General features: G+C 39.5%; 1 protein-coding gene across 8 annotated transcripts in view; it reads right to left on the bottom strand.

Moving 5' to 3' along the window:
• Positions 1-17831, bottom strand: part of SHROOM4 (shroom family member 4) — a 237519-nt gene that overhangs the window by 34244 nt on the left and 185444 nt on the right. For all 8 annotated transcript variants that reach the window (XR_010338153.1, XR_001110483.2, XR_001110484.2 and 5 more), the window contains one exon: positions 13900-13961. Coding sequence is in view for 4 of the 8 variants with exons in the window: in XM_012471573.2 (XP_012326996.2) it covers positions 13900-13961 (62 nt within the window). In the remaining 4 variants the exon portion in view is untranslated. The remainder of the gene's footprint in view (positions 1-13899; positions 13962-17831) is intronic.

The raw sequence follows: 17831 nt of genomic DNA, 5'->3' as shown, positions 1-17831 counted from the left end.
ATCAACAACTTTTCTATATAGATGCAACAATTAGTTAGAATATATAAAAGAGGGAAAGATAACATTTACTACAACAATTAAAAAGATAAGATGCCTAGAAATAAACCTAACAAGATATATGCAGGATCTATATGTCAAAAACTTTAAAACTCTATTGACAAACATAAACCTAGATGCACATAAATGAAGGGACTCATAATTTCCTAGCGACGATGACTCAACATTGTTAAGATGGCTACTCTAAGTAAATCTATAAAATTAATAGAAACTCTATAAAACTGTCAACAGATTGCATTTTGGAACATTATTGTTAATTTCATATGGGAAAAATAAAATCATGAGAATTATTAGGGAATGGTGTAGAAAACGTAGAGTCATGAGGGAAGACTAGCCCTACCAGTTACTGAAATGATTTCTAAAGATAGCGGTAAATAAGGCAGTCTCACAAATAGAAAGGTAGATCCATGGAATAAAACAGAGAACACTAGAACACTGACATCAACTCAAATGTATATGGGAAGTTAGTTTGTGAGGAAGCATTTCAAATAGTGGGGGAAAGATGAATTATTCAATACATAGTTTTAGAACAACTGGATAGCCATTGAAACAAAAATAAAGCTGAATCATCACATAACTTTTTACAACAAAATTAAGTTTATATGTATCAATATTCAAATGTCAAAAAAATACCATAAAGGTACTTGAAGAAAATATTTTTATTTTATTTTTTTATTTTTATTTTTATTTTTTTTTGCTTGTTCAAGTGCAAGGACATTTATTTCATGTAATAAAAATAATTACTTTTACCAAGGTTAGTGGAAATACATAAACTTGATAAACATGTTCCCCAATGTGTGGATCAGGCAAGAAAATGGCCACAACGGTCAGAGTCATTTTTAAAACTATGAAATAATGTCGGCAGGATAAGTTCTAAGTAAGACACAAAACATAAAAGTTATAAGGGAAAGTTGATAAATGTGACTTCCTAAAGCTTAAAAAATTATGTCCAGAAAAGTATACCATAAAGTCTAAAGGTGAAGATATACTGGGAAAAATATTTGTAACATCTATAAGAGTAAATAACTTTAATATGTGAAGTATGCCTACCAATCAATAAAAGGGACCAACAACTCCATAGGAAAAAAAAGGTATAGTTTACAGAAAAATACAGATGACTTATCAACTTACCAAAGGTGTTCAACCTCACTTAAAATTTAAAAAATGCAAATCAAAACAAAAATGAAACTTTTAAAATAAAAAAGTAAAAGAATTAATGAGGGTATAAGGAAACAGGTGATCTTTTACACTGTTGGTGGGAGTGGAAATTAGTATCACTCCTAGGGAGGGCAATTTGGAAGGAAAAGAAGGTAAAATGTGCATATCCTTTGACACAGTAGTTCAACTTCCAGAAATTTATCCTGCGGATGCATTCCAACATGAACACGAAGAGATATCCATAAGATATTCACTGTAGATTTGTATGTAATCACAAATGACAGGAAATCATCTAAATGCCCTTCAATAGGGACTAAATAAAATAGGGACTATCTATATATGGAACACATGTAGCTGTTAAAGGTGATGCAATAGACGTATGTGTAATATAGAATAATCATTAAAATAAAAAAGCAGGATGTAGAATAGAAAAGATGTGCAAGATGTTCTCACTTTTGTAAAAACGAATGTATATACATGCACACACATTACTTTTCTGGAAAGATACACAACAAACTGCCAGTAATGTCTCCTGTGAAGAGCTGTACTGATGGTTTGGGGTGAGATTCTGTTATAGCATGCGTGTATGTATACGCTAAATGCATTTATGACATTTTTCAATTCAAAATTAGTAAACAGAAAAATAAAGCATAAATCTGATTTTGATATACATTTTTCTGCTTGAAGCCTACATTATTCATAAAATACAGACCCTTAATAGGATTTGTAAGGTTCCTTAAAATTCTGCCATTCCCACACCTTCCACAATTCTTTTTGTCTTTACATGCTCTGTTCCCTCTTTACCCTCTCTTTTCCCCTCTTTATCTGACTGACTTTCGGATTTCCACTGAGATATCATTTCCTTGAGGAAGCCTTCCCTGTTTCCCCCAAAGTATGGGATAGTGCCCAGGCTCTGCTCTGACAGCATCCATTAATTTTCCCAGCACAGTACTGCTTAGTTGTCTGCCCCATCCGCATGACCATATTGAGGGTGAAGGCCATGTCAAGTTAACCACTATATCACCAGTATCCAGCACAGTGCCTGGCACACAGTGGCTGCTCAGTACATATTTCTCTAGTGTGGAATAAATGCAGGTTTGTGTGACTATAGAAAAGAAGAAAACTTAAACATTTTACTGTAACCTTGCAGCACCGGTTGCCAGGCAATGGAAACAACGAGTGGCAAGTAAAGCAGTCAGCAGCTGTCCAATTGCTCCAGAATCTGATTGGGGTTTGTGTGTGGTAGTGATGGTGGTGGCGGTGGGGTGTGGGCTGGGAATTATCTTGAGGCTCTGTTTGCACAGCAAGTCTGTTGTTTTTACGTAAATTGCATATTTCTTTGCAGTAGTGCAAGCTAATGGAAATTATTTGTTTTGCTCAACCTTATCAAGCTTCCTAATTCTATTACTGGGCTGATGTACCCTACGGTGCTCAAAGAGCACCATACTTCTTCAAATGAGCCGCGTGGAGCTTCTCTGCTTTGATCAAAGCTGGTGCCTTGTCAATGCTGTCCTTAACTACACATCTCAGAAGATTAGGTGCTTGTCTCATGTAGGTGCTTTCATAAAATGTTGCTTCCTACTTCAACAGGGTGCCTGGCCAATGCCCTTCAGCCTTGCCCAATCATTTTTTCAGTTTTTGGCATCCAAAGATTAAAGGATTAATGGGCAATTGATATTTACCTTGAGACCTTTATGGTCAGTTCCGTTTTTCTTCATTCTGGAGGAGTTCTGGGTTTGTAGAAAAATGAGGTCAACTTTCCACTCTGCTGGGCTCTAACTATTCTTCTTTCCTTCCCCCGAAACTGGATTTCAACCACCTACCTTTTCTTTTCTTTCTTTCTTTCTTTTTTTTTTTTTTGACAGGTCATTTATTTTTTAGTCTAGGGTAGTTGTCTTCACAGTATTTTATTTATACTTGCTTTTTCTATTTCTTGCATTTCAAAGCATAAATGTTAGGACATTAGCACATATAAGAAATTAATAAACATATTGCCAACATAGGTTGAGGGTACATGCTTAAAAAATTCTTTCTGAGAAGGCTACATGATCCAACTTTTATGGGAAACCACTAGTCTGAGAAAACAGCTCATAATCGAAGTGGCTCCTCATCAGAATTACCCAGGAAGTTGTTTAAAATGTAAATTCATAGGCCCCAACCCTAGAAACTCGGATTTCATACCTCTGTGGTGGGCTCCAGGAACCAGCATTTTAAGCAATTCACCTAAAGGACTCTAACACAGGTGGTTCAGGGACCATATCATGGAAACAAAGGTTCAGAGTAAAAGGGTTGGGAGTGCTGTGGTCTGGGGGCGGTTATTTGTTCCAATTAGGTTGGTTTCCAAACTATACATTCTGTCCCTCACCCTTCACTACACACACTTGGTTGCTCATTTCTATCTCCTGTCCCTGCCTCTCTCCCGACCTTCTTCTCCAATCTAGATTTCATGAAATGCAGCAATATCCTCAAAGGCAACAGATGGGCCAGTCTCTTGCAGCTGTGATGCGAAGAACCCTGCTCCATGATAACAATCAAATTCACTGCATTTTCTTTTTTCCCCTAACCAGGGCACAGAACAGGCAATAGAGCAAAGCAGAAAGAACAGAGTTTTAGAAAGACTTGGCTCTGAATTCCAGTAAAATTTAAAAATCTGGCTCTATAACTCAAAAGCTGAATGACTTTGAGCAAGATATTTCGCTTATCTTACTTCCAATAAAATACATGTCTTACAAATAAGCAATCATGAGGATGAACTATGTAAAAAAGACCTAGAAATGATGCTAGGAACATGGAAAGTTGCCTTCACAGTTGTATGCTTCAGCCCTGTTCCTTGTTCCCATTAAGAGAATTGGACTATGCCAGATATAGGTGAAGGGGAAGAAGACAGCAAATCACACTGCCACGTATGCACCAATGCAACAATCTTGCATGTTCTTCACATGCACCCCAAAACCTAAAATGCAATACAAAAAAAGGAGAGAATTGGACTGCACTGTTCCCTGGTTAATGTTCCCTGTTAATGGAAGAAAAGAACATGCCCTTCTTGGGGCATATGTTGCCTTAAGTCATGGGACTGTGACCCTATCTAGAGGTACTGGGCACAAGGCAACCTGGGAATTGCTACTCTCTGCATCAGCCCTCATTTTAATAGCACTACCCTCCCATTCACCTGCCCTGTGTTGGGCCAGCCTCAGCCTTACAGAGTCACCTTACATCAAGCAGGCAGAAGGAGACCAACTCCAGAAGGGGAAGGACTACCCTTAATGGGATCATCTGGGCCAGTGTGTGTACTAGTCATTCCTTCCACTAATCCTTGCTGAATATTACACTGTGCAAGATGATCAGATCAAAGGGGAGCAAAACCGATATTGCTCCTGTCTTCCTGGCTTTAACAACTGAAGCAAAATGGTGAAAGGGAGGCTTCCGTTGAAGGGAATCAGCCTAAAGCCAAGGATATTGGTTGGCCTCCAGAAGTCCTATTTTCAAGGAGATCAGCCTCCTAAATGTAAAGAAATTTGCAACTCTGCTTTGAGACCAAGTAAGGATTCTTTCCTTAGAGTGGAGGGCAAGGAGTTTCATTAAGAAAAAGGAACTACTCTGGTTTCTTTTTTTTTCTTTTTCTTATTTTTTTTTTTTTTTGAGACAGTGTCTTGCCTAGGCTGGAGTACAGTGGCATGATCTTGGCTGACTACAACCTCCACCTCCTGCCTCAGCCTCCCCTGTAGCTGGAACTACAGGTGCATGCCATCATGCCTGGCTAATTTTTGTATTTTTAGTAGAAAAGGGTTTTCACTATGTTGGCCAGGTTGGTCTTGAACTCCTGACCTCAAGTGATCTATCCACCTTGGCCTCCCAAAGTGCTGGGATTACAGGCGTCAGTTACCACACCCAGCCGACTACTCTGGTTTCTTATTTCTTTCTAAGTGTTGGGCCCTGTGTTAGGCACTTTCGTGTTTGTATTTCCATTAATCTTCACAACAACCATTATTGTCAGTTTGCAGATGAGAATCCTGAGGCTTCAAAAGGATAAATCATTTTCTCAGCTAGTAAAAAGCAGCAGTATCCAGACCTGCCTCATCTGTCTCTGAGAGATAATCGCAGGAAAGCAAGGACTCCTGGGGTAGAGCAAAAGGTACTTGCGCTACATTCATCCTCAGGAGTCCATGAAGACCTTAGCTACTCACTGAAGAAAGGAGAGGAAGCATGAAAGCAAACTATGAGACAGGGCTTTGTTGACATCAGCAAAGAGACTACATCTCAAAAACAAAAGCAAATTGCCTGCCAAAACCAGGGTTGTTCGTCTCTTTTCCTCTTCCATGGGTTGCCTTTTTTTTCTGAATAGATTTTCCCCTTTTGTTGAAATTTTTTTTTTGGCCTAATAGGAATTGAAAATGAAAACCAATACTTGCAGAGACCGAAAAATCTCCTCCTGCCTCTTCCTCGGCCCTTTTGAAGTTTCTTGTTTGGAAGCTTTATTTTTAAGCTCACCACAATAGCTTGGCATTCCAGAATCTCAGTAGCAACAGCACACAGGTCCAACCCCTCTCTCCTTTCCCTTCCCCTAGCAGCCAAAATATAATTCTGCTCCAAGAGAAACAGCCACTCCTAGGTTATTGCCGAAGGAAATATTTGCAAGATCCAGGAAGTGAGACACAAGGAGGATATACAGGGAGGGGAGAAGGACACAGAGAGCTTGTTGCTGCCACCCCTGCTTGCCCCTGGATCCACAGAAATTCAAGTAATGAACAATTAGCCTGGCAACAACAAATGCAAGTAGCAGCACTTGCCCTGAACCTTCTCTAGTCCTCAGGAGGCTGATGCATAGTGTCCTGTCAAGAAATCAGACAAGTCCCTGATTTACTGGGGCTATCCTGGGTGAAGCTTAGCTCCTTTTCTCCAGTGACCCCAATCTATATTTTTCGTCAAGTAATACATACATACATACACAATCATTGTGGTAGAGAGAAAATACGCTTCTTTGTGAATAATGGCACTGAAATGCAAACTAGTGCTAGTAATAGAAATGAAGGGAAATGGAAAACCCTTAAGAAAGGGATGGTTCTGAGGCAGATAATAAAATGTTTACTTGTGGGGGTGTGTGCAAGGGGGTACTATGTTGTAGTGGTGGTGAGAAATTTGGAGATTTGTAGAGGTCTGGTGATGTCAAAGTTCTTGTGGATATAAGTAAGCAAAAGTGCTAGTGGATGGAGAATTCTAGCAAACCAAATGCTAGCTAGCAGTGAGATTAAGCATGTCTGGTAAGTAACATTGTCTGTCACTGGTATGGGGATTCTTTACAAAGCCCTTGATCTTTAACTTCTCAAGCCTATATCAAACCAACATGGGTCACCTATTTTTCAGATTTTCTTTTTAATTATAAATTCCAACAACTTGACATGTACCTAAAGAATACCATGTACATTCATATCTAGCTATTTACATTTTACCAGATTCCTTCCTGAATTTTCTTTGTGTATGGCTACTATCAGATTAGATTCAGCATGTGGTTTCATATGTATTATTTTTTGGTTAATATTACAAATACGCATTTCTGGGAAAGACCCAACATTTGTATACCTGTCACTGTTAGTGGCTATTCTATTTTGTTCCAAGATGATAACATATTAGATTGGTAAACTCTTTCCATGATTATAATAAGCACTACCATGAACATCTTTAAAATAAGTTATTTTTCCCCTTTTAGGTTATTTCCTTGGAGGTATTCTAGGTCAAATAATATGAACACATATTTCTAGATTCTAAACCCAGAAACACATACTCTTGTCATATTTTTCTAGATTGCCCTCTAGGAAGACGAAACCAATTTATATTGCTCCCAGAAACACATAATGTTTCCTCATAGCCTTGCCAAGGTAGCATTTTATAATTTCTATTTATTGATTTTTTAAATTGTTGATAATTTAATAAGCAGGTTATGATACCTTGAAGTTGCTTTTATTTATACTTCATTCATTGCTAGAGAGGTGGTACCCTTCCATGCAATAATTTTACTGCCTTTATTGCCTCAGGTGTAAACTGCCTGTTCATTTTCCTGGCCCACTTATGAAGCTAAATCTGAAAGCTGACCTTCTACATCTGTACCCATTTTTTCTGTATTTCTTTTGGACAGGCAACTGTTTTCAGTGATGCTGATCCCAGACATCTTCCTCATTCTGTTGCTTAGTTTTTATTACATTTTGTTGTACAAAGCCTTTCCCCACCCTCAACTTTTATATATTTGAATCCATCAATCTAGTCTGTGATGATATCCTCCATTTAACAGACACAAATTTATCTTCTATCTACAGCTGGAATAAATATACCATTCTACTGGTCTGCTTTCTGTACAGTATGTGCTAGGAATCTAAGTTAATTATTCTCCATATTGATATCTAAAATTTTCAACACTTACTAAAGAAACAGTAATTGCTTTCCCCAGTTCAGGGTTGTTTCTCATGTGTTCTATATTCTTAAAATAGCTTGAGCCTGTTTCTAGAAGCTCTTTTTTAATTTCACTGTTTGACTTTTTTTAACCCACTATCATATGGTTTTGATAATTGTTGCTTTATGACAGGCTTTAAAATCTGATAGGGTAAGTCTACCATCATTAACTTTTCAAATAAATGTACTCTTTGGTAATTCTGCCCATTTATTTATTCTTTCAGATAAATTTTACTATAAATTTGACAAGTTCTATAAACTGTCACATGGTGACTCTAATTGGAGTACATTATGTCTACACATTAACTTAGGGAGAATTGTAATCATTACTATATTTAGTTTTCCTAAATTAAAGCAAAGTATATACTATGCATTTATTCATATTATTTCTCCTATTAGAGTTTTATAACTTTCCTTGAATAAGTTTTGTGTGCCTGGTGTTAAACTAAGACCTAAGTATTTAAATTCCCTTAGTTACATGTGTGACAAATCCTTCCAAGCTTCTGAAGGTTGCATTCTTCTTAGGTAGTAAAAGTTTCCTGAAAACTGTACTCTTCCTAATGAAATCAGATTCAGCTCTGAATTACCCATATTCTTTCACTCAGTAAGTAAATAGGAAATGTGTACTGGATATTTCACACTCTGCTCATGATGTGGTGTGACAAAGGGAAGGAAGAAAACCCTAGGCTAAGAATGGAAAAACCTAAGTAGAGCTCTAGTTTGGTCACTTACCTGCTATATAATCCCAGTAGTAATGGGCTCTGGAGTCAGATGCCTGTTTGACCTAAGGAAAGTGACTTTAATCTCTCTGTGAGTCAATTTCCTCATCTGCAAACTGGGTCAATAAACAGTAATGTTCTCTTGGGGTTATTATAAATAATAAATAAAATAATTCATGTGAAATGCTTACGACAGTGTCTGACACATTAACAAACACTCAATAAATGTTGGCTATTATTCCTGTTGCTGCTGCTGTCAATGGTATAATACCTTTCCTGAGTCTTGGCTTCCTCATCAATAAAATGGGAAAAATAAGGCTTAACCTCAGTGTTGCTGTGAGGATTAACTGAGGTCATGCATATAAAAACACTCTACACATTTTAAAGTTCTCTGCAAAGTGAAAAAATGGAAAGGATCACAGAAGGCAATCACAGGTATAGAAAACCAAGGGAGATAATCCAGCATATAACCTCTTTGGCTTTTAAACGCATCACAGTAATGTAGCTTTTTCTCCCAGTTGATCTATTTACCATTTTCCACCCTCCTGCTAATACTAAAATTTTTACATTCTCTTCACGGAAAACCAAATAACAGTGGAGGGAGACAACTAAGAGTATAACTACCTGAAATTATGAATTCATTGCAGGCTTCCAGGCAAAGAGAGTGGCTTAAGAATATACATTTGATTTTTCCACCCACACCCATCATTCCAGTTGTGACAGAAATAACATAGTGAATGTTAAAATTTGTGGGTGGTGGTGGGGGAAGGCGTGAGGGGAAACTATCAGGATTTCTCCTCACACATGTCATCTATGCCCTGGACATTTCCTAGTCCTTCTCATGGTTCCTGAGACCTTCAATTGGGACCTGCCTCTTCCGTCTTCAGTGTCAATACCACTGCCTTTTCTATTAAGCTTTCCTTTCTGTTTTAAACCTAATTCAGTTTTCTGGATCCTGACTGAAGCTTCATTCAAACTGGTGATTCTGAAACTTAGCTTGCATCAGAATTGCCTGGAGGGCTTGGTAAAACAGAGATTGCTGGGCCACATCCCTACTTTCTGAATCAGTAGGTCTGAGTATGGCCTGAGAATGTGCATTTCTAATAAGTTCTCAAGTGATACTGAGGTTGCTGGGCCTGGGGCCACATTTTGAGAACCACTAAATTAAACCCAATTACTCCTTCTATCATCCTATTTCTCTCTTTCTCCTTTCCCTAGCTAATTTATTCTTTTTAAACATCTTCCTTTTTAAACTTTTTTTCTTTTGAGACAAGAGTCTCACTCTGTTGCTCAGGCTGGAGTGCAGTATCACAATGTTGGCTCACTACAATGTCCGCCTCCTGTATTCAACCAGTTCTCCTGCCTTAGCCTCCTAAGTAGCTGGGAAACCGGGCACCTGCCACCTTGCCTGGCTAATTTTTATATTTTTAGTAGAGATGGGGTTTTACCATGTTGGCCAAGCTGGTCTTGAACTCCTAACCTCAAGGGATCTTCCTGCCTCAGCCTCCCAATGTGCTGAGATTACAGGTGTGAGCCACTGCACCTCGCCCCTTTTCAAACATTTTAAAAACCACACAGTAGCAATTAATCATTGTATTAAAATTAGCCAAAAGAAATTGGAACTCTCTTTTGCTGGTGGGAATGTAAACTGGTGGATTTGCCTTAGAAACCAGGCAGCTCCTCAAAAAAGTTAAACAACATGGTTATAGTTTGGTCCAGCAATTTCACTCTTAAATATGTACTAAAGAGAATTAAAAACATAAATCTACACAGAAACTTGTACATGAATGTTCATGGCAGTAATATTCACAATAGCCAAAAAGTGAAAACAACCCAACAATCCATTAGTGGAAGGACTAGTAAACAAAATATGATGCATTCATACAATGGACTACTATCTGGAAATAAAAAGGAATGAAGTACTGATATGTGGATGAACTGCTAAACTTACGCTAAGTGAAAGAAGTCAGGCACAAAAGATTGTGCGATTTGAGTCATATGGAGTGCACAGAAAAGGAAGATCTATAAAGACAGAAAGTAGATTAGTGGTTGCTTGAGGTCAAGGGTGGGAATGGAGAGCAATGGCAAATGGGCATGAGGGATCTTTTTAGGGTGACAGAAATGTTCTAAAACTGGAATGTGGTGATAATTGCACATCACTGTAAAAATCATTGAATTGTACACTTAAAACGGGTCAATTTGGGATGTGTAAAGCTGCCTACATTTCTTCTCTATGCTTCCCCCTTACAGACTACCACGAAGTCTATTTTCTATGGCTACTGCTTTGCTGAATTTGCTTTCTTGAAGGTCACTCGTAATTCCAAACTGCTAAGGACATTAACAGTTATCTGCTTATGTTCTACACTGGCAGATTTCTCCTTTTACTACTTCAGCTGCTTGACCCTTGAGTTTCCTATGTTGGTTCTTCTTCCTTAACCTATCCCTGGCTGGGTGTTTGACAAGCCTTGAAAGAATCAACTTGCGTCTTCCACTAATTTCAAATACAACATATCCCAGTTCAAACTTGGCAGCATCTTCACCAAACCAGCTCCCCTTCTCAACTGCCCCATCTATGTCCATAACTTTCTCCAAGTCACTGGGGCTCAGAGTTAATTTTTATCTCCTTTTTGAGGCGGAGTCTTGCTCTGTCACTCAGGCTGGAGTGCAGTCACATGATCACAGCTCACTGCCACCTCGAACACTGGGGCTCATGTGATCTTCCTGCCTCAGCCTCCTGAGCAGTTAGGACTACAGGCATGCACTATCATGCTTGGCTAAGATATATTTCCTTTTCTCTCCTCAAGTTCTAGTCACCAAGTTTTCTCTACTTTGCCCTCAAAAGGTGTCACATATTTGTGAGCAAATAATTTGAACAGATAATTCACATGAGAAGCAATACAGATATTAATATATTAACTAGACACACAAAATGTTCAAACTAGAATGATCAAAGTAAGCAAATTAAAACTATAATAGGTCCATTAAACTGTATGGTATTAGAAAAAGAAAATTTCCAATGGTGACAAAATCTTGCTAATGGCATGTAAAACATCTTGTGGGGAAAGCAGTTTGGCAAAAGCTATGCAGAACCATAAGAATGTTCATATTCTTTGCACTAGTAATGACAAGTCCACATAATTGTTTTTAATGAGATAATTCAAAATGAGAAAAAAAGCTATAGCAACTCAAAATATTTCTGCTGCATTACTTTATAATAGCAAGAAATTGGAAACAACCTAATTATCTAACATTTTGGGAATGATTAAGCAAATTAGAGCACATTAAGCTGGTGAAATATTATATAGCCACTAAAAATTATGACTTGAGGAAACCTGCATAGCAACATGAAAAATCGTTTACCAAGTAATGCTTAGAGAGGAAAAAGAAGCAGGGCACACAAAATTACATCAACATGGTTATTATAATCATGCTTTAAAAAATCTCTATACCTATAAAGCTGATAGGGAAATGAAAACAACCAGGGTGTGAAGGCGGTAACAATAAGGTTATTTTTTTTCTATTTTAAATTTCTTGTAACATTGTTTTCACAATAAACAAACTCCCCTCCCCCAAATATCACACATATTTATCTATTCTTTCTGCTCCATTTCTATTGCACCTCTACCTACCCAATCCAGGGCCACATTCTGTCATGCCTGGATCACTTCCCTTAATTGGTCTTTCTTCAACCCATTTAGGCTGCAGATACTGCAAAGTTGCCTAAAGGGCCACATTTATCATGTCACTTACCTGATAGTAACCTTTCATTGCTCCCATGTTTGTGATCCTATCTAGGTTTAGTAGGCTGATCTACTCACCTTTCTTCTCTGTTGCCGCTGTTCTTCTTCCTCCTCATTACAGATAACATTCCTAAGAGTCTATGGTGTCAGGTTTTGCTCTAAATGCTTTACATATATTAATTCATTTAGTCCTCATAACAACAGACATTTGAGATGGGGACTCTTATCCCATTTTATAAATAAGGAGGGAAGGGAAAGAGAGAGTGGGAGGGAGGCAGGCAGGAGGCACTGGCCAAGGCCACATAGCTAGTGAATAGAAGAACCTGGCTTTGAACTCAGACAGAACTGACTGCAAGGCCAGAATTTAACCAGTGGGGATTATTCCTCCAACGCACCCTGCTTAGTCTCCTCTATGGGTCTTTCCTCTTGTAGCTCCCAACCTTTAGTTGTTTTTACACTCCAATGAGCTTAAATAGTGTACAATAATAGTTACCACATACTGCCCTCTTACCAGGTTCCAGGCACTTCTTAAGCCCTGTATTTGACAGAGTTTCATCTTCTGTCAACTTGCGAGAGAAAGTAAAAGCTAGCCTTAAATCCTGGCTTATCCCTTTACTAGCTGTGAGACCTTGAGTAGATTCCTTAGCCTCTCTGACAGTGATCCTTTATCTGAGTTAGCAGTTCTCAAAGTGTGATCCCAGGACCAGCTGCCTCAGCATCACCCAGATGCTGTTAGAGCCTGTTAGAATTACAGATTTTGAGCTCCACTCCTCCCCTACTAAAGCACTCTAGGGGCGCAGGGTCGGGTCTAACTATTTACCTGTGTTTCAATTGCCCACTCAAGTTTGAGAACCACTGCCCAGTTATAATCACACCTACCTGACAGAGTTGTTGCGAAGATAAAGCATAATAGAGTATGTGTAACTCAGCTTGCAGCACGTAGGTTGTTTGGCAAGTGGTAATTTATTATTACTGCCATTTAGCTTTGTGTGCGTTAGTCTCCCCTGCTCAGGCTGTGGGCAGGCACCATGTTTCCTGCTGCTCTTTTGCTAGTATTTACCTTTCCCAGAAAAAGTTAGGACCTATACCAGGTTTTCAATAAAGTCATCTTATTTCACTGACTCATCGGTAAAATAACCATTTCAGAGAAACACTGTAGTGCAGTATTGCGTCCCTGAAGCTAGACCGCCTGGGTCTAGACAACTGATTAGCTGTGGGACTTTAGGCAAATGAATGTATCTCTGTGTGTCTCAGTTTCTTCTCTCTGTCAAATGCAAAGACTGATATTCCCAGCTCCGTAAGGTCATAGTGATAAATAAATACTTGTAAAGTGATTTGAATGGGGTCTAGAATAGAGCACTGTGTTCAAGAAATATTAGCTAGCATTATGACTTTCGTGTCATTTCACCCATTTAATGGTGGAGGAGGCTCCACTTCTTCATTTGGTAAGCAAATGACAAATATCTCTTGAGCAACTTCTCTGTATCAGGCACTGTGCTAGGTACAGAGAATAAGGCTATGACCAATGTATGGTGTCCTCTCTCAAGGGTCTCAGCCTAATAGAGGAAACTTGCATATTCCAAAACGCCCCAGCAATCAGTTTGGTCTGTACCCAGCTATCTGGGGGGTGGGGTGCGAGCTGTATTATATCTATGCCATCAAGCCCTTAGTCTAGATACCAGGCCAGTTTCCTCAAAGGAAACTAAGCAAAGCAAAGACCTTAGCAATTTCTATAGAAGCTTCAGAGGCACCAAGTCACCCCAACTCCCTGAGCACTCACTTACCTCCCTGACTGGCTGGTCTTCCTGTTTCCTGTTATTGGTTTCCATTTGTCCCCAGGAAATTCCTGTAAAGCAAAATCCTGGTAAGTTAGAAAGCTTTGAGCAGCCAGGTATCTAGATGGCCTCAAAAATGGGAAGAGGTGAGAAGCCGGTGTCTGGCCTAGCCCCGCAACTTATTCCTTTTACTCTGCTATGCAGGCTGAGAAATGTGTACCTGGAGGGCTGCCTTTCTGTCGGGAGGCTTGCTACACTGCTGCAGGCATGCAGAGACTAAGGGAGCACTTGGGGACCTGGACACCGTGGTCTAGAAATGCTGTTTCCCTCTTTCTGCACTCCTCTCCCAAACCACATTGAAAACCAGTTTAGTATGTTTGCTGTTTGCCCTGGCACTTGCCTGCATGGAGGGATGGAGCTCCTTTTGTTTGTTCTGCTGTGTGAACCTGCTCATTCCTCCTGCCTCTTCAAACAAAGAAAGCATCTTCTTGGAAGCCCTGGCCCTTGAGGAAGCTGTGAGGGCAGAAGCTCCCACTTGCAGGTGAGGCAGAGGGTGAGCAGGTAAGCTGGCACGGCTCTGACTGCAGTGGCTCCTCCTTCTCTGCCCACATCTGCTGGCAGGGCCTGAGGTGGGCCCATCTCTGGGGTATATAAGTGCAGGGTGCGATGGTCCCTACATTATAGGAGTAGACTTTCTACGCTGGGCATTTTTTCCTTAAGGGCCATGTCCCAGTAACTCCTTTTCTTCTAGGTCAAGCCATATGTGCCCTTTGTAAAACTGTCCCTACTTTCCTATTTTAGCTCCAAACTGAATGCAAAATAGCCTTTCAGATTTTCCCTCATTTTGTATCCAACACTCTGTACCTAGAGACTCAGAGTTTAGCTCAATGGGGTGTAGTTTTTCCTAAATTTCACTGATCTTCCAAATTCTCTCTTTCTTCAATGTAATTATTATTAGTCCCATTCAAAGTTTTATTGCCTTTGCCCCAGTAGGCCTCTCTATTGGAGGTAAGATGCCTGGTGAAGCAGAGTAAACATAGTCCTTGGTGCACTCACACTGGCTAAGACACTTAGCAGTGGTGTTATTTGAGGGAACTCATATTACCTCCCTGAACCTCACCTCAGTTTCCTATCTGACAAATAAGGGTCATCACTCCTGGGTAACCAGTAGTGATGATAAATAAGATGTGCAGAGAGAACTCCTAACACAGTGCTTGGCACTTAAGACGCTCTGGATGTTAGCAGCAATGGAAAAGTTGAGGTTTATTTCTTGGCTTCATTGTTTAAAGGACCAGAGCAGTTCCTGCCTATATCTGGCATGTCAGAATAGCTCTAACCACCTTTACTTCAGACTCTGCCTCAACGCCCTTGTGAGATGTTTCTGCCTGCAAAGACACCATTACTTGTTCAACCACAGTGGGGGCCAGGATTTTCTGTCCATGCCCTGTCTAGCCCTGTGGACATGCTCAGTAAATAGCAGTGCTCAACCAAACAAAGTCCTATATCAACTTCCAACTACCTTCCCAGGTCCACAGTATCACTCTCCTTTTTTTTCCTAAGCCACATAGGTTCCTGGTACATTGCTTGCACCCTTTAAACCAAAGAATCATTTATCCCTATATCCCCATGGTTTGCTGCAAATGGAGACTGTGATGGGAACTTGCTGCCCCAGTGGAAGTAATACTGCTAGAGGGCATCCTGCCACGCTAGAGAGGGCCTGGGCTTTGCAACCAGCTTATGGAGAGGCAGTGTAGCACAATCAGGAGCTTGGCCTCCAGAGCTTGATAGCATGGATTCAAATCACACACCTGCCTTTCACTTGTGGCCTCAGGCAAGGCACTCAACTTCTCTTTATCTCAGTTTCCCCAACTATATAATAGTATAATCACGATGATAATATTGAGGACTCAATGACTTGATACCTGTAAAGCACCTAGAATAGTACCTGGTGCCCAGTAGACACTCAGATGCCAGTTACTGCCTTATTATTCAAACTCTGGCTCTGGCACTTTCTAGATGTGTGACCTCTCTAAGCCTTGGCTTTCTCAGCTTCCTCAGCTATAAAATGGGAGATCCTATTATAACGTATCTCATACAATTGATAAGTGAAATAATTTGACAATTTATGCAAAACAAGCTGGCGTGAAGTATGAAGGATGTGAGTGCATGCTGATTTCAGTCTTTGTTGTATGGAACAGGAGCCAATTAGTTCACCAACCTTATGCAAGGACATTAGTAGCAGGATCTCAGCCCTGTTTCAGAGAGCTACCACCACAACTACCTTAGTCATCAGAGCTAGAACATCTTAACCCATGCTACAAGTTCTTCTCATTTCTTGAGGGGGGTGGGGTGGGAGCGGAAAGTTCAGATGGCAGGATTAGAAATGGGCATGTGGTGGCTCCTAGGCAGCCATCCACGTGTCTGAATGCCTAGTATCTAAGCAGACCTGCTTAGCTGGTCTAACAAGCATTAGGAACCCAAGGTATCCCTCCCTCAGAGTACAAAAAAAAAAAGAGAGAGGGTTTAGGCACAGCCTTGCCCACATGATTTACTGCTGCCAATTGCTGCAACCTGCAAATCGTAGCCCCTTCTCTTACAGGGTTGCTGGTCCTGGGCTGACAATACTGCAGCCGTCATCCCCTCACTTCCCCCTGCCACCAAATCTCAGCCCCCTTTGTCTACTGTCTATCTGTGGGGTCCTTCTTTCAAAGAAAGTCTCTCAAGCTAAGCCAAAATGTCCCTTTAAGAGATAACTCACTTATGATTACAATCTGGCAGTCACTGCTCCAAGTCTTACATGTGTTACATCACTTACTCCCCACAACCAACTTATGGTGTAAGTGTTGTTACTACCCCCATGTTTTTAGATGGGAAAGCTTAGGCATTGTAAGTTCAGGGGAAGAAATTCAAAACCAGGCAGTCTGGTTCCAGCTTCGGTGTCCTTAAAATCATTATTTTATATTTCCTCTCCTCTTTTTTCAACATTATGAATATATTCAAACTTACAAAAAAGTTGAAAGAAGTTCACAATGATCACCCATATACCCAGCATCTTAGATTCTACAATTAACATTTTGATATATTTGCCTTATCATATATCTATTTACCCTTCTATCCATCTACCAATCCATCTTAAATTCTTGATGCATTTTAAAGTAAGTTGAAAACCACTATATCCCCATAATTTGAAATGTAAATGAAATGGACAAGTTTCTTCAAAGACACAAACTATCAAAGCTTACTCAAGAAGAAATACATGACCTAAATGTCCCCATATCTATTAAATAAATTGAATTTGTAGTTAAATAGTTTTCTACTAAAAAACCTCCAGGCCCAGATGGCTTCAATGATGAATTCAACCAAACATTTAAGGAAGACATTTTTACACAAACTCTTCCTGAAAATAAAAGAGAAGGAATATGTCCCAACTCATTCTTTAAGGCTAGCATTACCTTGATACAAACAAACGAACACAAAAAGATGTTATAATAAAATTATAGACTAAAATCCCTGATAAACATAAATGCAAAATCCTTAACAAAATATTAGCAAATCTAGTAACATATAAAAGGATAATCAATCATGACCAAGTGGGATTTATCCTGGCAATGCTATGTTTGTACTTATTTTAAAAATCAATCAATGCTATTCACCATATCAGTAGACTAAAGGAAAAAAACTATATGATCATCTCAACAGATACAAAAAAAATTTGAAAAAAATACAACATCCACTTCTGATGAAAACTCTCAGCAAACTAAGAATAAAAGAGATTTTCCTCAATTAAAGGGTATCTACAAAAAAAAAATCCTATAGCTAACATCAAACTTAATAGTGAAAGATTAAGAAAAAAGCAACAATGTCCACTCTCGCCATCTCCTCCAAACATTGCATTGAAGGCGAGACAGTGCAACAAGGGTCTTCTCTCTCCCAGAAAAGGG

The sequence above is a fragment of the Aotus nancymaae genome, unplaced genomic scaffold (assembly GCF_030222135.1).
Source record: "Aotus nancymaae isolate 86718 unplaced genomic scaffold, 86718_ANA_hifiasm-v0.15.2.pri h1tg000058l, whole genome shotgun sequence".
Taxonomy (NCBI): domain Eukaryota; kingdom Metazoa; phylum Chordata; class Mammalia; order Primates; family Aotidae; genus Aotus; species Aotus nancymaae.
This window is presented reverse-complemented; position numbering and strand designations above follow the sequence as displayed.